At 41.8% G+C, this 22,078-nt stretch overlaps 1 protein-coding gene across 4 annotated transcripts in view; it reads left to right on the forward strand.

The window, feature by feature from the left end:
- Positions 1-20,780, forward strand: part of LOC136579876 (catechol O-methyltransferase A-like) — a 34,135-nt gene extending 13,355 nt beyond the window's left edge. For 2 of the 4 annotated variants that reach the window (XM_066579945.1, XM_066579946.1), the window contains exons 3-5: positions 12,922-13,115; positions 16,003-16,134; positions 20,001-20,780. In XM_066579945.1, the coding sequence (XP_066436042.1) occupies positions 12,922-13,115; positions 16,003-16,134; positions 20,001-20,180 (506 nt within the window). In that variant the 3' untranslated portion in view covers positions 20,181-20,780. The remainder of the gene's footprint in view (positions 1-12,921; positions 13,116-16,002; positions 16,135-20,000) is intronic. The other 2 variants (XR_010786934.1, XM_066579947.1) reach the window with 2 other exon arrangements.
- Positions 20,781-22,078: the final 1,298 nt, after the last annotated feature.

Below are 22,078 nucleotides of genomic sequence, written 5' to 3' on the forward strand. Positions count from 1 at the left end.
GCAGTATTATAGTAGTTATATTCTTGTACATAGGAAGCGGTATTATAGTAGTTATATTCTTGTACATAGGGGGCAGTATTATAGTAGTTATATTCTTGTACATGGGGGGCAGTATTATAGCAGTTATATTCTTGTACATAGGGGGCAGTATTATAGCAGTTATATTCTTGTACATAGGGGGCAGTATTATAGCAGTTATATTCTTGTACATAGGGGGCAGTATTATAGCAGTTATATTCTTGTACATAGAGGGCAGTATTATAGTAGTTATATTCTTGTACATAGGGGGCAGTATTATAGTAGTTATAGTCTTGTACATAGGGGGCAGTATTATAGTAGTTATATTCTTGTACATAGGGGCAGTATTATAGTAGTTATATACTTGTACATAGGGGGCAGTATTATAGTAGTTATAGTCTTGTACATAGGGGGCAGTGTTATAGTAGTTATATTCTTGTACATAGGGGGCAGTGTTATAGTAGTTATATTCTTGTACATAGGGGGCAGTGTTATAGTAGTTATATTCTTGTACATAGGGGGCAGTATTATAGCAGTTATATTCTTGTACATAGGAGGCAGTATTATAGTAGTTATATTCTTGTACATGGGGGGCAGTATTATAGTAGTTATATCCTTGTACATAGGAGGCAGTATTATAGTAGTTATATTCTTGTACATAGGAAGCGGTATTATAGTAGTTATATTCTTGTACATAGGGGGCAGTATTATAGTAGTTATATTCTTGTACATGGGGGGCAGTATTATAGCAGTTATATTCTTGTACATAGGGGGCAGTATTATAGCAGTTATATTCTTGTACATAGGGGGCAGTATTATAGCAGTTATATTCTTGTACATAGGGGGCAGTATTATAGCAGTTATATTCTTGTACATAGAGGGCAGTATTATAGTAGTTATATTCTAGTATATAGGAGGCAGTATTATAGTAGTTATATTCTTGTACATAGGGGGCAGTATTATAGCAGTTATATTCTTGTACATAGGGGGCAGTATTATAGCAGTTATATTCTTGTACATAGGAGCAGTATTATAGTAGTTATATTCTTGTACATAGGGGTCAGTATTATAGTAGTTATATTCTTGTACATAGGGGGCAGTATTATAGTAGTTATATTCTTGTACATAGGGGGCAGTATTATAGTAGTTATATTCTTGTACATAGGGGGCAGTATTATAGTAGTTATATTCTTGTACATGGGGGGCAGTATTATAGCAGTTATATTCTTGTACATAGGGGGCAGTATTATAGCAGTTATATTCTTGTACATAGGAGGCAGTATTATAGTAGTTATATTCTTGTACATAGGGGGCAGTATTATAGCAGTTATATTCTTGTACATAGGGGGCAGTATTATAGCAGTTATATTCTTGTACATAGGAGGCAGTATTATAGTAGTTATATTCTTGTACATAGGGGGCAGTATTATAGCAGTTATATTCTTGTACATAGGGGGCAGTATTATAGTAGTTATATTCTTGTACATAGAGGCAGTATTATGGTAGTTATATTCTTGTACATAGAGGCAGTATTATAGTAGTTATATTCTTGTACATGGGGGGCAGTATTATAGCAGTTATATTCTTGTACATAGGGGGCAGTATTATAGCAGTTATATTCTTGTACATAGGAGGCAGTATTATAGTAGTTATATTCTTGTACATAGGGGGCAGTATTATAGCAGTTATATTCTTGTACATAGGGGGCAGTATTATAGCAGTTATATTCTTGTACATAGGAGCAGTATTATAGTAGTTATATTCTTGTACATAGGGGTCAGTATTATAGTAGTTATATTCTTGTACATAGGGGGCAGTATTATAGTAGTTATATTCTTGTACATAGGGGGCAGTATTATAGTAGTTATATTCTTGTACATAGGAGTAGTATTATAGTAGTTATATTCTTGTACATAGGAAGCGGTATTATAGTAGTTATATTCTTGTACATAGGGGGCAGTATTATAGTAGTTATATTCTTGTACATGGGGGGCAGTATTATAGCAGTTATATTCTTGTACATAGGGGGCAGTATTATAGCAGTTATATTCTTGTACATAGGGGGCAGTATTATAGCAGTTATATTCTTGTACATAGGGGGCAGTATTATAGCAGTTATATTCTTGTACATAGAGGGCAGTATTATAGTAGTTATATTCTAGTATATAGGAGGCAGTATTATAGTAGTTATATTCTTGTACATAGGAGGCAGTATTATAGCAGTTATATTCTTGTACATAGGGGGCAGTATTATAGCAGTTATATTCTTGTACATAGGGGCAGTATTATAGTAGTTATATTCTTGTACATAGGGGTCAGTATTATAGTAGTTATATTCTTGTACATAGGGGGCAGTATTATAGTAGTTATATTCTTGTACATAGGGGGCAGTATTATAGTAGTTATATTCTTGTACATAGGGGGCAGTATTATAGTAGTTATATTCTTGTACATGGGGGGCAGTATTATAGCAGTTATATTCTTGTACATAGGGGGCAGTATTATAGCAGTTATATTCTTGTACATAGGAGGCAGTATTATAGTAGTTATATTCTTGTACATAGGGGGCAGTATTATAGCAGTTATATTCTTGTACATAGGGGGCAGTATTATAGCAGTTATATTCTTGTACATAGGAGGCAGTATTATAGTAGTTATATTCTTGTACATAGGGGGCAGTATTATAGCAGTTATATTCTTGTACATAGGGGGCAGTATTATAGTAGTTATATTCTTGTACATAGAGGCAGTATTATGGTAGTTATATTCTTGTACATAGAGGCAGTATTATAGTAGTTATATTCTTGTACATGGGGGGCAGTATTATAGCAGTTATATTCTTGTACATAGGGGGCAGTATTATAGCAGTTATATTCTTGTACATAGGAGGCAGTATTATAGTAGTTATATTCTTGTACATAGGGGGCAGTATTATAGCAGTTATATTCTTGTACATAGGGGGCAGTATTATAGCAGTTATATTCTTGTACATAGGAGCAGTATTATAGTAGTTATATTCTTGTACATAGGGGTCAGTATTATAGTAGTTATATTCTTGTACATAGGGGGCAGTATTATAGTAGTTATATTCTTGTACATAGGGGGCAGTATTATAGTAGTTATATTCTTGTACATAGGGGGCAGTATTATAGTAGTTATATTCTTGTACATAGGGGCAGTATTATAGTAGTTATATTCCTGTACATAGGGGGCAGTATTATAGTAGTTATATTCTTGTACATAGGAGGCAGTATTATAGTAGTTATATTCTTATATATAGGGGGTAGTATTATAGTAGTTATATTCTTGTACATAGGAGCAGTATTATAGTAGTTATATTCTTGCACATAGGGGGCAGTATTATAGTAGTTATATTCTGGTACATAGGGGGCAGTATTATAGTAGTTATATTCTTGTACATAGGGGGCAGTATTATAGTAGTTATATTCTTGTACATAGGAGCAGTGTTATAGTAGTTATATTCTTGTACATAGGAGTAGTATTATAGTAGTTATATTCTTGTACATAGGGGGCAGTGTTATAGTAGTTATATTCTTGTACATAGGGGGCAGTATTATAGTAGTTATATTCTTGTACATAGGAGGCAGTATTATAGTAGTTATATTCTTGTACATAGGGGGCAGTATTATAGTAGTTATATTCTTGTACATAGGGGGTCAGTATTATTGTAGTTATATTCTTGTACATAGGGGGCAGTATTATAGTAGTTATATTCCTGCACATGGGGGGCAGTATTATAGTAGTTATATTCTTGTACATAGGGGGCAGTATTATAGTAGTTATATTCCTGCACATGGGAGCAGTATTATAGTAGTTATATTCTGGTACATAGGGGGCAGTATTATAGTAGTTATATTCTTGTACATAGGAGGCAGTATTATAGTAGTTATATTCTTGTACATAGGAGGCAGTATTATAGTAGTTATATTCTTGCACATGGGGGGCAGTATTATAGTAGTTATATTCTTGTACATAGGGAGCAGTATTATAGTAGTTATATTCTTGTACATAGGGAGCAGTACTATAGTAGTTATATTCTTGTACATAGGAGGCAGTATTATAGTAGTTATAGTCTTGTACATAGGGGGCAGTATTATAGTAGTTATATTCTTGTACATAGGGGGCAGTATTATAGCAGTTATATTCTTGTATATTGGGGGCAGTATTATAGTAGTTATATTCTTGTACATAGGGGGCAGTATTATAGTAGTAATATTCTTGTACATAGGGGGCAGTATTATAGTAGTTATATTCCTGCACATGGGGGGCAGTATTATAGTAGCTATATTCTGGTACATAGGGGGCAGTATTATAGTAGTTATATTCTTGTACATAGGAGGCAGTATTATAGTAGTTATATTCTTGTATATAGGGGGCAGTATTATAGCAGTTATATTCTAGTACATAGGGGGCAGTATTATAGTAGTTATATTCTTGTACATAGGGGGCAGTATTATAGTAGTTATATTCTTGTACATAGGGGGCAGTATTATAGTAGTTATATTCTTGCACATAGGAGCAGTATTATAGTAGTTATATTCTTGTACATAGGAGGCAGTACTATAGTAGTTATATTCTTGTACATAGGAGGCAATATTATAGTAGTTATATTCTTGTACATAGGGGGCAGTATTATAGTAGTTATATTCTTGCACATAGGAGCAGTATTATAGTAGTTATATTCTTGTACATAGGAGGCAGTACTATAGTAGTTATATTCTTGTACATAGGGGGGCAGTATTATAGTAGTTATATTCCTGCACATGGGGGGCAGTATTATAGTAGTTATATTCTGGCACATAGGGGGCAGTATTATAGTAGTTATATTCTTGTACATAGGAGGCAGTATTATAGTAGTTATATTCTTGTACATAGGAGGCAGTATTATAGTAGTTATATTCCTGCACATGGGGGGCAGTATTATAGTAGTTATATTCTGGTACATAGGGGGCAGTATTATAGTAGTTATATTCTTGTACATAGGAGGCAGTATTATAGTAGTTATATTCTTGTACATAGGAGGCAGTATTATAGTAGTTATATTCCTGCACATGGGGGGCAGTATTATAGTAGTTATATTCTGGTACATAGGGGGCAGTATTATAGTAGTTATATTCTTGTACATAGGGGGCAGTATTATAGTAGTTATATTCTTGTACATAGGGGGCAGTATTATAGTAGTTATATTCCTGCACATGGGGGGCAGTATTATAGTAGTTATATTCTGGTACATAGGGGGCAGTATTATAGTAGTTATATTCTTGTACATAGGAGGCAGTATTATAGTAGTTATATTCTTGTACATAGGAGGCAGTATTATAGTAGTTATATTCTTGTACATAGGGGGCAGTATTATAGTAGTTATATACTTGTACATAGGGGCAGTATTATAGTAGTTATATTCTTGTACATAGGGGGCAGTATTATAGTAGTTATATTCTTGTACATAGGAGCAGTATTATAGTAGTTATATTCTCGTAAATACGGAGCAGTATTATAGTAGTTATATTCTTGCACATAGGAGCAGTATTATAGTAGTTATATTCTTGTACATAGGAGGCAGTATTATAGTAGTTATATTCTTGTACATAGGAAGCAGTATTATGGTAGTTATATTCTTGTACATAGGGGGTAGTATTATAGTAGTTATATTCTTGTACATAGGGAGCAGTATTATAGTAGTTATATTCTTGTACATAGGGGGCAGTATTATAGTAGTTATATTCTTGTACATAGGGGGGCAGTATTATAGTAGTTATATTCTTGTACATAGAGGGCAGTATTATAGTAGTTATATTCTTGTACATAGAGAGCAGTATTTTAGTAGTTATATTCTTGTACATAGGGGGCAGTATTATAGTAGTTATATTCTTGTACATAGGAGCAGTATTATAGTAGTTATATTCTTGTACATAGGAGGCAGTATTATAGTAGTTATATTATTGTACATAGGGGGCAGTATTATAATAGTTATATTCTTGTACATAGGGGGCAGTATTATAGTAGTTATATACTTGTACATAGGGGGCAGTATTATAGTAGTTATATTCTTGTACATAGAGAGCAGTATTTTAGTAGTTATATTCTTGTACATAGGGGGCAGTATTATAGTAGTTATATTCTTGTACATAGGAGCAGTATTATAGTAGTTATATTCTTGTACATAGGAGGCAGTATTATAGTAGTTATATTATTGTACATAGGGGGCAGTATTATAGTAGTTATATTCTTGTACATAGGGGGCAGTATTATAGTAGTTATATACTTGTACATAGGGGGCAGTATTATAGTAGTTATATTCTTGTACATAGGGGGCAGTATTATAGTAGTTATATTCTTGTACATAGGGGGCAGTATTATAGTAGTTATATTCTTGTACATAGGGGGCAGTATTATAGTAGTTATATTCCTGCACATGGGGGGCAGTATTATAGTAGTTATATTCTGGTACATAGGGGGCAGTATTATAGTAGTTATATTCTTGTACATAGGGGGCAGTATTATAGTAGTTATATTCCTGCACATGGGGGGCAGTATTATAGTAGTTATATTCTTGTACATAGGAGGCAGTATTATAGTAGTTATATTCTTGTACATAGGAGGCAGTATTATAGTAGTTATATTCCTGCACATGGGGGGCAGTATTATAGTAGTTATATTCTGGTACATAGGGGGCAGTATTATAGTAGTTATATTCTTGTACATAGGAGGCAGTATTATAGTAGTTATATTCTTGTACATAGGGGGCAGTATTATAGTAGTTATATTCCTGCACATGGGGGGCAGTATTATAGTAGTTATATTCTGGTACATAGGGGGCAGTATTATAGTAGTTATATTCTTGTACATAGGAGGCAGTATTATAGTAGTTATATTCTTGTACATAGGAGGCAGTATTATAGTAGTTATATTCTTGTACATAGGGGGCAGTATTATAGTAGTTATATTCTTGTACATAGGAGCAGTATTATAGTAGTTATATTCTCGTAAATACGGAGCAGTATTATAGTAGTTATATTCTTGCACATAGGAGCAGTATTATAGTAGTTATATTCTTGTACATAGGAGGCAGTATTATAGTAGTTATATTCTTGTACATAGGAAGCAGTATTATGGTAGTTATATTCTTGTACATAGGGGGTAGTATTATAGTAGTTATATTCTTGTACATAGGGAGCAGTATTATAGTAGTTATATTCTTGTACATAGGGGGCAGTATTATAGTAGTTATATTCTTGTACATAGAGGGCAGTATTATAGTAGTTATATTCTTGTACATAGAGAGCAGTATTTTAGTAGTTATATTCTTGTACATAGGGGGCAGTATTATAGTAGTTATATTCTTGTACATAGGAGCAGTATTATAGTAGTTATATTCTTGTACATAGGAGGCAGTATTATAGTAGTTATATTATTGTACATAGGGGGCAGTATTATAATAGTTATATTCTTGTACATAGGGGCAGTATTATAGTAGTTATATTCTTGTACATAGGGGGCAGTATTATAGTAGTTATATTCTTGTACATAGGGGGCAGTATTATAGTAGTTATATTCTTGTACATAGGGGGCAGTATTATAGTAGTTATATTCTTGTACATAGGGGGGCAGTATTATAGTAGTTATATTCTTGTACATAGAGGGCATTATTATAGTAGTTATATACTTGTACATAGGGGGCAGTATTATAGTAGTTATATTCTTGTACATAGGGGGGCAGTATTATAGTAGTTATATTCTTGTACATAGGGGCAGTATTATAGTAGTTATATTCTTGTACATAGAGAGCAGTATTTTAGTAGTTATATTCTTGTACATAGGAGCAGTATTATAGTAGTTATATTCTTGTACATAGGAGGCAGTATTATAGTAGTAATATTCTTGTACATAGGGGGCAGTATTATAGTAGTTATATTATTGTACATAGGGGGCAGTATTATAATAGTTATATTCTTGTACATAGGGGCAGTATTATAGTAGTTATATTCTTGTACATAGGGGGCAGTATTATAGTAGTTATATTCTTGTACATAGGGGGCAGTATTATAATAGTTATATTCTTGTACATAGGAGGCAGTATTATAGTAGTTATATTCTTGTACACAGGAGCAGTATTATAGTAGTTATATTCTTGTACACAGGAGCAGTATTATAGTAGGTATATTCTTGTACATACGGGGCAGTATTATAGTAGTTATATTCTTGTACATAGGAGCAGTATTATAATAGTTATATTCTTGTACATAGAGAGCAGTATTATAGTAGTTATATTCTTGTACATAGGGGAGCAGTATTATAGTAGTTATATTCTTGTACATAGGGGGCAGTATTATAATAGTTATATTCTTGTACATAGGAGGCAGTATTATAGTAGTTATATTCTTGTACACAGGAGCAGTATTATAGTAGTTATATTCTTGTACACAGGAGCAGTATTATAGTAGGTATATTCTTGTACATAGGGGGCAGTATTATAGTAGTTATATTCTTGTACATAGAGGGCAGTATTATAGTAGTTATATTCTTGTACATAGAGAGCAGTATTTTAGTAGTTATATTCTTGTACATAGGGGGCAGTATTATAGTAGTTATATTCTTGTACATAGGAGCAGTATTATAGTAGTTATATTCTTGTACATAGGAGGCAGTATTATAGTAGTTATATTATTGTACATAGGGGGCAGTATTATAATAGTTATATTCTTGTACATAGGGGCAGTATTATAGTAGTTATATTCTTGTACATAGGGGGCAGTATTATAGTAGTTATATTCTTGTACATAGGGGGCAGTATTATAGTAGTTATATTCTTGTACATAGGGGGCAGTATTATAGTAGTTATATTCTTGTACATAGGAGGCAGTATTATAGTAGTTATATTCTTGTACATAGGGGCAGTATTATAGTAGTTATATTCTTGTACACAGGAGCAGTATTATAGTAGGTATATTCTTGTACATACGGGGCAGTATTATAGTAGTTATATTCTTGTACATAGGAGCAGTATTATAATAGTTATATTCTTGTACATAGAGAGCAGTATTATAGTAGTTATATTCTTGTACATAGGGGAGCAGTATTATAGTAGTTATATTCTTGTACATAGGGGGCAGTATTATAGTAGTTATATTCTTGTACATAGGGGGCAGTATTATAATAGTTATATTCTTGTACATAGGAGGCAGTATTATAGTAGTTATATTCTTGTACACAGGAGCAGTATTATAGTAGTTATATTCTTGTACACAGGAGCAGTATTATAGTAGGTATATTCTTGTACATACGGGGCAGTATTATAGTAGTTATATTCTTGTACATAGGAGCAGTATTATAATAGTTATATTCTTGTACATAGAGAGCAGTATTATAGTAGTTATATTCTTGTATATAGGGGAGCAGTATTATAGTAGTTATATTCTTGTACATAGGGGGCAGTATTATAATAGTTATATTGTTGTACATAGGAGGCAGTATTATAGTAGTTATATTCTTGTACATAGAGGGCAGTATTATAGTAGTTATATTCTTGTACATAGGAGGCTATATTATAGTAGTTATATTCTTGTACATAGGGGGCAGTATTATAATAGTTATATTCTTGTACATAGGAGGCAGTATTATAGTAGTTATATTCTTGTACACAGGAGCAGTATTATAGTAGGTATATTCTTGTACATAAGGGCAGTATTATAGTAGTTATATTCTTGTATATAGGGGGCAGTATTATAGTAGATATATTCTTGTACACAGGAGCAGTATTATAGTAGTTATATTCTTGTACATAGGGGGCAGTATTATAGTAGTTATATTCTTGTACACAGGAGCAGTATTATAGTAGGTATATTCTTGTACATAAGGGCAGTATTATAGTAGTTATATTCTTGTATATAGGGGGCAGTATTATAGTAGATATATTCTTGTACACAGGAGCAGTATTATAGTAGTTATATTCTTGTACACAGGAGCAGTATTATAGTAGGTATATTCTTGTACATAAGGGCAGTATTATAGTAGTTATATTCTTGTACATAGGAGCAGTATTATAGTAGTTATATTCTAATACATAGGGGGCAGTATTATAGTAGTTATATTCTTGTACATAGACGGCAGTATTATAGTAGTTATATTCTTGTACATAGACGGCAGTATTATAGTAGTTATATTTTTGTTCATAGACGGCAGTATTATAGTAGTTATATTCTTGTATATAGGGGGCAGTATTATAGTAGTTATATTCTTGTACATAGGGGGCAGTATTATAGTAGTTATATTCTTGTACATAGGGGGCAGTATTATAGTAGTTATATTCTTGAAAATAGGAGCAGTATTATAGTAGTTATATTCTTGTACACAGGAGCAGTATTATAGTAGGTATATTCTTGTACATATGGGGCAGTATTATTGTAGTTATATTCTTGTACATAGGGGCAGTATTATAGTAGTTATATTCTTGTACATAGGAGCAGTATTATAGTAGTTATATTCTTGTACACAGGAGCAGTATTATAGTAGTTATATTCTTGTACACAGGAGCAGTATTATAGTAGGTATATTCTTGTACATAAGGGCAGTATTATAGTAGTTATATTCTTGTATATAGGGGGCAGTATTATAGTAGATATATTCTTGTACACAGGAGCAGTATTATAGTAGTTATATTCTTGTACACAGGAGCAGTATTATAGTAGGTATATTCTTGTACATAAGGGCAGTATTATAGTAGTTATATTCTTGTACATAGGAGCAGTATTATAGTAGTTATATTCTAATACATAGGGGGCAGTATTATAGTAGTTATATTCTTGTACATAGACGGCAGTATTATAGTAGTTATATTCTTGTACATAGACGGCAGTATTATAGTAGTTATATTTTTGTTCATAGACGGCAGTATTATAGTAGTTAAATTCTTGTATATAGGGGGCAGTATTATAGTAGTTATATTCTTGTACATAGGGGGCAGTATTATAGTAGTTATATTCTTGTACATAGACGGCAGTATTATAGTAGTTATATTCTTGTACATAGGGGGCAGTATTATAGTAGTTATATTCTTGTACATAAGGGCAGTATTATAGTAGTTATATTCTTGAAAATAGGAGGCAGTATTATAGTGGTTATATTCTTGTACATAGGGGGCAGTATTATAGTAGTTATATTCTTGTACAGTGGAGGCAGTATTATAGTAGTTATATTCTTGTACATAGGAGCAGTATTATAGTAGTTATATTCTTGTACATAGGGGGCAGTATTATAGTAGTTATATTCCTGTACATAGGAGCAGTATTATAGTAGTTATATTCTTGTACATAGGGGGGGCAGTATTATAGTAGTTATATTCTTGTACATAGGAGGCAGTATTATAGTGGATATATTCTTGTACATAGGGGGCAGTATTATAGTAGTTATGTTCCTGTACATAGGAGCAGTATTATAGTAGTTATATTCTTGTACATAGGGGGCAGTATTATAGTAGTTATATTCTTGTACATAGGGGGCAGTATTATAGTAGTTATATTCTTGTACTTAGGGGGCAGTATTATAGTAGTTATATTCTTGTACATAGGGGGCAGTATTATAGTAGTTATATTCTTATACATAGGGGCAGTATTATAGTAGTTATATTCTTGTACATAGGGGGCAGTATTATAGTAGTTATATACTTGTACATAGGGGGCAGCATTATAGTAGTTATATCCTTGTACATAGGGGGCAGTATTATAGTAGTTATATTCTTGTACATAGGGAGCAGTATTATAGTAGTTATATTCTTGTACATAGGGGGCAGTATTATAGTAGTTATATTCTTGTACATAGGGGGCAGTATTATAGTAGTTATATTCTTGTACATAGGGAGCAGTATTATAGTAGTTATATTCTTGTACATAGGGGGCAGTATTATAGTAGTTATATTCTTGCACATGGGGGGCAGTATTATAGTAGTTATATTCTTGTACATAGGGGCAGTATTATAGTAGTTATATTCTTGTACATAGGAGGCAGTATTATAGTAGTTGTATTCTTGTACATAGGGGGCAGTATTATAGTAGTTATAGTCTTGTACATAGGGGGCAGTATTATAGTAGTTATATTCTTGTACATAGGGGGCAGTATTATAGTAGTTATATTCTTGTACATAGGGGGCAGTATTATAGTAGTTATATTCTTGTACATAGGGGGCAGTATTATAGTAGTTATATTCTTGTACATAGGGGCAGTATTATAGTAGTTATATTCTTGTACATAGGAGGCAGTATTATAGTAGTTATATTCTTGTACATAGGAGGCAGTATTATAGTAGTTATATTCTTGTACATAAGAGGCAGTATTATAGTAGTTCTATTCTTGTACATAGGGGCCAGTATTATAGTAGTTATATTCTTGTACATAGGGGGCAGTATTATAGTAGTTATATTCTTGTACATAGGGGGCAGTATTATAGGAGTTATATTCCTGTACATAGGGAGCAGTATTATAGGAGTTATATTCCTGTACATAGGGAGCAGTATTATAGTAGTTATATTCTTGTACATAGGAGGCAGTATTATAGTTGTTATATTCCTGTACATAGGGAGCAGTATTATAGTAGTTATATTCTTGTACATAGGAGGCAGTATTATAGTTGTTATATTCCTGTACATAGGGAGCAGTAGTATACTAGTTTTATTCTTGTACATAAAACTACTATTATACTGTCCCCTAACAACTATAATACTGCCCCCTATATACAGAAATATAACTACTATAATACTGCTCCCTATGTACAAGAATATATGTACAAGGTAACTATTCTAATACTGTTCCTAAGTGGCAGTTTTGTTTTTTGGGGAGTAATACAATAATGCAATCTGATACGCCCCCCTGTCTGTATTGTTATTGCAGGGGCGATCCTCGATGCTGTGGTGTTAGAAACTCGCCCCCGTTATGTATTGGAGCTTGGTACATACTGTGGATACTCCACGTTGAGGATTGCTCATCTTCTGGCCCCTGGTGCCCGACTTATTACTCTAGAGATGAACCCACACTATGCGCAGGTGGCTATAGAGATGTTTCGGCACGCTGGGCTGGATGCACAGGTGGGTAGCAGTGGCATAGTGCTCAGGCCATATTGGTCAGCGGCTTTTCTATTTCCTGAGGTCTTAACTACTCTTTTTTCATCACATGCTGCACCCATTTTTCCCTTTTCCGCTACCCACTTCTAGCTGCGCCCTTTATCTGATTTCCCACTACCCTCCACTTCTGCCTCCTCTCCGGCAGAGCAGAACCGCATGCAGTCATCTTGCTATGAGCCTAAGTGGCGTCTCCAAGAAGCTCTTCTCTATACCACCCTCCACTGTCTGCAGCTGCCGCTTCAGCTGTTTTCTCGTACTCCTCAATACCCTTTGAGTCCTTCCTCGCTTCCTGCTCAGGAGAAGTCTGCAGGGAAGCGGCCAACGGGTCACACATGCAAGGTGAGATCACACACACAGCTCTACAACATCCATCTTGATCCCCACACATCACACACAGCTCTGCTACATCCATCCTGATCCCCATACGTTACACAGCTCTACATCCATCATGATCCCCATACATCACACAGCTCTGCTACATCCATTCTGATCCCCATACATCACACAGCTCTACAACACCCATCCTGATCCCCACACATAACACACAGTTTTACTATATCCATCCAGATCCCCTCCACATCACACACGGCTCTACTACATCCATCTTAATCTCCACATAAGACAAACACAGCTTGGCTCCTCTCACAGCAGTGATATCACCACAGTTTTTTCAGCCCACCGGATCTTTGTGGTGGCGGTAGGACTGTTTCTTCTGTCTGGACCGCTGAGTTGTGAGATAAATAACACAATGAGAATACAACTAAACCGTTATTTTCTCCTCCCCTTTCAAAAGCTCCAACTGTGTTGTTCTTCTGTCGGTGAGGCTCTGTGTTTTATATATCCTGTAGGACCTGCGATGATGTCACCAGGGGGCGGAGCATGAGAAGCACTCACATACATACTCACTGACAAGTGGTCCGTAGTAGTTTGAAATAAGTGTCTTGTGAATGCCAACTATTAAGCTGGCAGGGCAGCAGCCGGCATCCAGGTCCGCTCACATATTGGAGGCTCAGGAACTATTGATTTTGCAATTCAAGCATTCTGCGGTTGGTTAAAGTTGGACCTTGCAGAACCTCACGTTGTGCAGCGGCTTCATCAGAGACCTCGGCTGCCTTCACACCTTGCAGAGGTTTTCTGCTGTGGAAAAGCATAAAATGAGAAGACGGCTGTGGCTTCCGGCCCCGCGGGACGCCTATTTATGTCGCGGGAGCCGCGTGGCTGCAGCCCATTTTCTCCAGAGATCAGTGGGGACGTAATGCTGCAGCTCTTCTGTGGGAAGAATGCTCTGAAGTCGCCTGGAAATCTGTTTGTTATTAATAAAGTTTGGCAGCAGCCGAGCGTCACAAAACCGTAACACATTCCACAGCGGCGCACAACCACATAGCCAAAGAACACCGCAAATCCCACAACGCTTGTTGGCTCCGCCCATCTGCAGGATCGCAACAGCAGATTTTCTGCAGCTAAAGCGTCTTGTGTGACGGTCGCCTCAAAGGGAACCTGCCAGCTCTTTACGGTGCTGTCTGGAGGATGGCGGGCAGTTGGGGGTTATACTCGCCGGACCCCCCGTTCCTGCAGTGTCCCCGGCTGTGGATCGCGCATGGTCAGTAAACGGACGCTCTTCAGACAGGGATCTGGCAAGTATAACCCCCCTGGACAATACCGCAGTTTAGTTTTATGGCGCGGTTCCCCTGTGGACGGGGGCTGCTCACAATATGGAGTCGGGGATTAATGTCCGGCTTATCGTGCACGGCGGTGTTCACCGCGCTCGCCCCTCCTTTATCCGTGACCATTTCCAGGTAGAGATGATGGTTGATTAGCTGCTCCCGCGCCACCGCTGAGCGCCATCCATGTCTGATGGCGGATAAATGGGCATTAATCAGGCTGCACCGCCACTGAGATGAAACCTCTGATGGCAGCGCCCTCGGCACGGCTCTACGTTGGTCAGTCGCACAGGGGGTGCGGTCATTGTGAACCTTGTGGGGTCCAAGAGGCCCACAAGACAGTGGCGCTGCGAATGTGGCGCTCGGCGCGGCGAATTACATTCCAAATACTCTTCTTCTGCTGAAAAGGCCTATCTGGCGGATCTATGAAGTGAAAGGCACGACTTACCTCCCAATTATGGGAATTGCGCCGTTTTTGTGGGTGACCAGAGCGGCACGCAGTCCGTCATTCAGTGGCCTCCGTATCAAATAATAAACCGCAATACAACTATAGAAAACAGGAGAAGCATCAGAGCCGGCGCAGAAACGTGGGGGCCACGGAGAGAGGAAACGCCGGATGGGGCGGTGCGTGCCTCTCATATCCGTGCTTCGTTATTCTCCCAGCGCACGGACGGCTCCGCCCACATATCTGCGAGCACGGATCAGTATTATGGACAAATAGGAGAAGCACGCAACACCCTATCACCAAGCTCCTCCTCACACGTCCCTCCAAGTGATCTACCACTTGTAAACCATATGGAGTAAACATGCTCATCAGGCCTTTGGTGATCGGTTTAGTGGGTTTGGCACAGTCTGGATTGGATGTCCCAGTTGTACGGGGAGCCCTTGCACCATTTGGTGACTACTGGTGGAGTGGCCTGTCCCATAGTGGGGTTGGATCTCCACCTCAGGTGAGTCTGTAGCTGATTTCTGCAGGAAGCACATAGCTCCATTCCCACTGCAGTGGCCAGACTTGGTATTGCAGGCAAAGTTCCCATTGAAGTGAACAGGCTGTCAATAGTTTACAACTGGACCGTCTCTCTAATTCTACTCCTGATCAAACGTTGCTCATAACTCCACCCATTTGCCATGCAGAACCATAATGTTTTCACCCAGGAACAGCTAAGACTTGCCCTATTCTTGCCTTGCAGGTGGAGCTGCTGGTGGGGTCCAGCTCGGCCCTGATTCCTCAACTTAGGAAGAAGCTGGATATTGAAAAGTTCGATCTAGTTTTTATTGACCACTGGAAAGTCAGCTACCTCCCCGACACCAAACTGCTGGAGGTGAGAGCGCCGCCCCCGTAGTCAGCTACCTCCCCGACACCAAACTGCTGGAGGTGAGAGCACCGCCCCCGTAGTCAGCTACCTCCCTGACACCAAACTGCTGGAGGTGAGAGCACCGCCCCCGTAGTCAACTACCTCCCCGACACCAAACTGCTGGAGGTGAGAGCGCCGCCCCCGTAGTCAGCTACCTCCCCGACACCAAACTGCTGGAGGTGAGAGCGCCGCCCCCGTAGTCAGCTACCTCCCCGGCACCAAACTGCTGGAGGTGAGAGCACCGCCCCCGTAGTCAGCTACCTCCCTGACACCAAACTGCTGGAGGTGAGAGCACCACCCCCGTAGTCAGCTACCTCCCTGACACCAAACTGCTGGAGGTGAGAGCGCCACCCCCGTAGTCAGCTACCTCCCCGACACCAAACTGCTGGAGGTGAGAGCACCGCCCCCGTAGTCAGCTACCTCCCCGACACCAAACTGCTGGAGGTGAGAGCACCGCCCCCGTAGTCAGCTACCTCCCCGACACCAAACTGCTGGAGGTGAGAGTGCCGCCCCCGTAGTCAGCGCCGCCGCCGTAGTCAGCTACCTCCCCGACACCAAACTGCTGGAGGTGAGAGCACCGCCCCCGTAGTCAGCTACCTCCCCGACACCAAACTGCTGGAGGTGAGAGCACCGCCCCCGTAGTCAGCTACCTCCCTGACACCAAACTGCTGGAGGTGAGAGTGCCACCTGCGTAATCAGCGCTGCCACCGTAGTCCGCTACCTCCCCAACACCAAACTGATGGAGGTGAGCCACACCTCCGTAGTCAGCGCCGCCACCCGTAGTCAGCTACCTCCCTGACACCAAACTGCTGGAGGTGAGAGCGCTGCCCCCGTAGTCAGCACCGCCCCCATAGTCAGCTACCTCCCTGACACCAAACTGATGGAGGTGAGAGCGCTGCCCTCGTAGTCAGTGCCACCCCCGTAGTCAGCTACCTCCCTGACACCAAACTGCTGGAGGTGAGAATGCCGCCCCTGTAGTCAGCACCGCCCCCGTAGTCAGCTACCTTCCTGACACTAAACTGCTAGAGGTGGGAGCGCCACCTGCGTAATCAGCGCTGCCACCGTAGTCAGCTACCTACCCGACACCAAACTGCTGGAGGTGAGAGCTGCACCTCCGTAGTCAGTGCTGCCCTCGTAGTCGGCTACCTCCCTGACACCAAACTGCTGGAGGTGAGAGCGCCGCCCCTGTAGTCAGCACCGCTCCCGTCGTCAGCTACCTCCTCGACACCAAACTGCTGGAGGTGAGAGCGCCACCTCCGTAGTCAGCACCGCCCCCATAGTCGGCTATCTTCCCAACACCAAACTGCTGGAGGTGAGAGAGCCACCTGCGTAGTCATCGTCGCCACCGTAGTCAGCGCCTCCCCGACACCAAACTGCTGGAGTTGAGAGCGCCGCCCCCATAGTCAGCGCCACCCCCGTAGTCTACTACCTCCCCGACACCAAACTGCTGGAGGTGAGAGCGCCACCTGCGTAGTCAGCGCTGCTCCCATAGTCGGCTATCTCCCCAACACCAAACTGCTGGAGGTGAGAGCGCCACCTGCGTAGTCAGCACCGCCACCGTAGTCAGCGCCTCGACCGAAGTCAACCACCTCCCCGACACCAAACTGCTGGATGTGAGAGCGCCGCCCACGTAGTCCGCGCCGCTCCCATAGTCAGCTACCTCCCCGACACCAAACTGCTGGAGGTAAGAGCGCCGCCCCCGTAGTCAGTGCCACGGACATTTCAAATGCTGCTTACCACCCGCAGCCCCTTCTACCCGGCTTATTTATGTCATTTTCCTCTTTAAGCACATGAACCAAATGCAGCCACAACGCCGTGCACCGGATCCCGGCTTGCTCACTATATATTACAAGATCTCTGCTTGTGGTCAGTGAAGGGAAGCATTAAAGAGGTTATGTCAAGAAGGCAAGTCCTTAGTGTCATACAGCAGACTCTCTCCTCTATCAGCTGGTGCAGGCCTGTAATACAGTAGGGCTAGTGATGTGGCCACCACCGTGTAGCAGTGCGCGGCTTCCCAATGGCTGCCACGGGTGAGACCTCTGCCCGGCGCGGCTTCCAGAGGATCGGCTAGTCACGTTTGTGCCTGACGACTCCCTGGACACCTGTCCTGCTGCTGCAGAAAGCTCAGCTACTGTAACCAGCCCCGCACCCATGTCTGACAGGTTTCTAGTCTCTGACTGCAAGCAGAGGTCTTTTCCTTTTTTATTATTTACCTTTTTCAATCTTTCAAGTACATCCAATTAATCGACCGGATCGCAGGCCAATAAATGTGCAAACAAGTGCAGTACGGGCAGCGGCGTAACGTGAAGCTCCGGGCCCCAATGGAAAACCTGTAACCGGGCCCCCAACTAAAATGCTTTATCCATAGTACTGGGCCCCCTACGTGGAGAAGAGAGGCCTTCTGGGCCCCCTAAGGCTCCTGGGGGCCCTGCATCCCCTATAGTTATTTTATTAGGCATAAGGGTATGAACAGGCCAAGCAGACGCAAAGGCCTAGTGGAAAACCATAGAACAAGGCTGAGTAGGGACAGAGGGGGAATGTCCGCCATGGCGGCGTTGACACGGAGAGTGCGACACGGGCTGAGAAACTCGGACGGACGGCGCACTTGCAAACATTTATTTTCCGTGACTGAATGCATTTTCTGAGGATTGATGAGATTGCATCGCGGTACTTGTGATTTTCTATTTTTACTGCTGAGACAACATGCAGTTTCCACATTTTCATATGATTGTGCCACAATTTATCATTATCGATGGTCGCTTGTCCAGGCGTAAACTGCTGCTGATCAGTCCTTAGGATAGGTTGACGACCACCAAAGCCAGCACACTCGTGCACTGAGCTGCTTGCATCAGGAAGCAGACAGCTCTGTTCTCTGCAGTGGCCAGGCCTGGTATTACAGGCACTGAAATGAATGGGGTATTCGCCTGTAATACCAAGCCTGACCACTGCAGAGAGAACGGGGCTGTCAGCTTCCTGCAGAAATCAGCTCATCGCACTAGTTCACTGACTCAAACAGCTGATCAGTGGAGGTCCTGACAATAGACCCCCTGCCCATCTACTATTGATGATCTGCCATTCATATGGCCATAAACACGCTCCGTGCTATGCGCATATTGTTTACGTACGCCATACGGACCACCCATTCTCCATTGATTTGTATTGGGCCATTCAGAACTGCAGTTTTCAGACGTGTATTTATGCCGTGTCCTATTTTGGCGCATACGGCGGACTGAACTGGGCCATTAAAGTGCATTGGTCCATAGAAATACCCGGCGGTGTATTCACTGCGTATTTACGCTGGAAGTCAATGGGACCTACTGGGTTTGTGCACATGAAATATTGCTCACGTGTGCAAAAGAAAAGCACCACACGGAATACGCAGCATCCATGTGTGTGAATGAGCCCTTCTGGTCACCGTTTTTGGAGCGCGGCACCATGATTGTGTCAGGGCCTGTCAAGCCGCCTCGAAGCAAAAAGCACTTTTTCAATATCTTAACCCTTTGAGGACCAAGGAACATATTTGCACCATAGTTTTAAACTGCCTAGAAGTGCGATTTGATCTGTTACTGTCCTGAAAGGGTTAAGCTGTGAAAGTAAAGCCCCGTCTGATCACTGCGATCCATTCTTGCCCGTGTGATTTGCCTCCTCCTGTTCTGCATTGCTCCCCCCACTTGTCTCTGCGTTCTCGTCAGCGCCGCCCTGCTGCCTTATCTTTGCTTGTCTGCTCCGCCCTCTTGCTGGGGTCACTTTGCATGTTTTTCCTCCTTTGCTGCTCTGTGTCTGAACGCGGCCCTCGCCTCTGGCGCGCCATAACCTTCCATTCTCTTCTCCAGGAATGCGGCTTGTTAAAGGCTGGCTCTGTTCTCCTGGCCGATAACGTCACTTGTCCCGGCGCTCCGGACTACCTGCAGTACGTGAGGAACAGCCCGCGCTACCAGAGCCAGTACTTCCCGGCCCGGCTGGAGTACCTCCAGGTGGAGGACGGCGTGGAGAAGTCCGTCTTCTTAGGATGAGCATGCCAAGTCCTACATGGAACAACGGACTGCTGCCATGGCAGAGCCACAAAGGGGGGGGGGGGCTTGGTTGGTTGGCATCAAGTTCCCACTTCAGAACCCTCATTCGTAGATTAGATGGTCACATTCTGCTGCGACCAGGTGACTTTGTTGGTGGTCTGGCTGTTCAACGAAGGTGACCACTCACTTTTTGATTTTTGTGGCAGGGAGATCAGTTCTCTGGGTCAAAGAAATATGCGGGCTGCCGCGGCCCTTCTCCGCCAGGCTCCCGTGGCCCTTCTCTGCCAGGCTCCCACTCCCGTGGCCCTTCTCTGCCAGGCTCCCACTCCCGTGGCCCTTCTCCGCCAGGCTCCCACTCCCGTGGCCCTTCTCCGCCAGGCTCCCGTGGTCGTGGCCCTTCTCCGCCAGGCTCCCGTGGTCGTGGCCCTTCTCCGCCAGGCTCCCGTGGTCGTGGCCCTTCTCCGCCAGGCTCCCGTGGTCGTGGCCCTTCTCCGCCAGGCTCCCGTGGCCCTTCTCCGTCACCATTAGACAAATATTTTCTGAAAATACATGGGAAATGTTAAGGATATTTACATTTAAAATAAAAAGATGACGAATGGGTTGAGTGGCCCTCGTAACATTCTGCTTCCTCATCTGGGACAGCTGGGTGACAACCAGTAAGTTTACTGGTCCAAAGTGAACAGTTGTCAGCTATATGGAGGGGTTTCATGGACAACACACGGGGGGTGGGGGGGGGGGTTGGACCTCTGTTGCTCAGATCACCTGTGATTCCCTTACAGGAGCCCGGTTAGGTAGCCGTCGGTGACTACTGTTGGCTTCTTGCCGGGGACTGTGAAGGAGGGACCGGACACAAATGCCAGGGAGAAGAATCCGCAGCACCTTGGCTAATAGGCTGTAATTAGAGTAATGACAGGGGGCTCAGGAATTTAGGTCAGCCGGCAGGAGGGGCTTGGGATTAGGGCGCTACTTAGGCTGCCTCCTTCCTAATCATGACAGCTCTAATTTAACTCTTCCTCCTCCATTTCGGTCATTAATATTCATCCTTCTTGCAGCTTTCTGCTAATGACCTATAACGAGCTGCTGTATGCAAGCCCGTTGGGACCGCTGCGCGAGTGGGGCCCGAGGGCCGATACACAGGCGGGCCGCACCTACAAGCATGTCCTAATTCTCATCCGTGATACGGATATGGGACGTGTGACAAGTGCATAGAATAGTCGTGTGGCTGTCTGATTGGATATTGCTGGTCCGCACGCCCCCCCACTAGGGTGCTGTAGCCTCCTGCCGTCTGTATCTAATCCTCCCATGTGCTGCTGTGTATCTAAGCCACAGGCCCACACAGGACTACATTCTTGGACTGGCGCCCGTGGCTACATACTTATCCGGGTTGCAGTCTAATAGCTTCTGTCCGTGATGTCACTGACTTTATATATTGTGTCACGGGGGAGAGGAGCAGCAAACTTGGATTAACTGTAATCTCTGCAAATGTCAAGTGATGCCATCTTTAATACATGCGAGACATCCTGCCGCCGCGCGGCCAGACGAAGCAGCAGCCGCCACCGCCGTGCGGCCAGACGAAGCAGCAGCAGCCGCCACCGCCGCGCCCTCAAGGTAGCGACATAACTCCTATGAAGGAAGACGCGTTCTGTGGCCATTACCTCCTACATGGCGGACACCGGTGAGAGCCGGAGACTTGTCCAACTGAGAAAATACATTTTAATTGGAAGACCCTCGTTAATTAGAACTCCCACCGAGATGAGCGGCCGTTACAAGGAGCACCCGTCCCTGTGCTGGAGAGGTGCCACTTGTGTCGCTGCGGGAGCCGGCTGTGCTAGAGGCTCATTCACACAGGCGTAAGCCGGTCACAGCGAGTGAATGTAACACATTGACTTCAGTGGATT

Source organism: Eleutherodactylus coqui, chromosome 10, assembly GCF_035609145.1.
Source record: "Eleutherodactylus coqui strain aEleCoq1 chromosome 10, aEleCoq1.hap1, whole genome shotgun sequence".
Classification (NCBI taxonomy): Eukaryota; Metazoa; Chordata; class Amphibia; order Anura; family Eleutherodactylidae; genus Eleutherodactylus; species Eleutherodactylus coqui.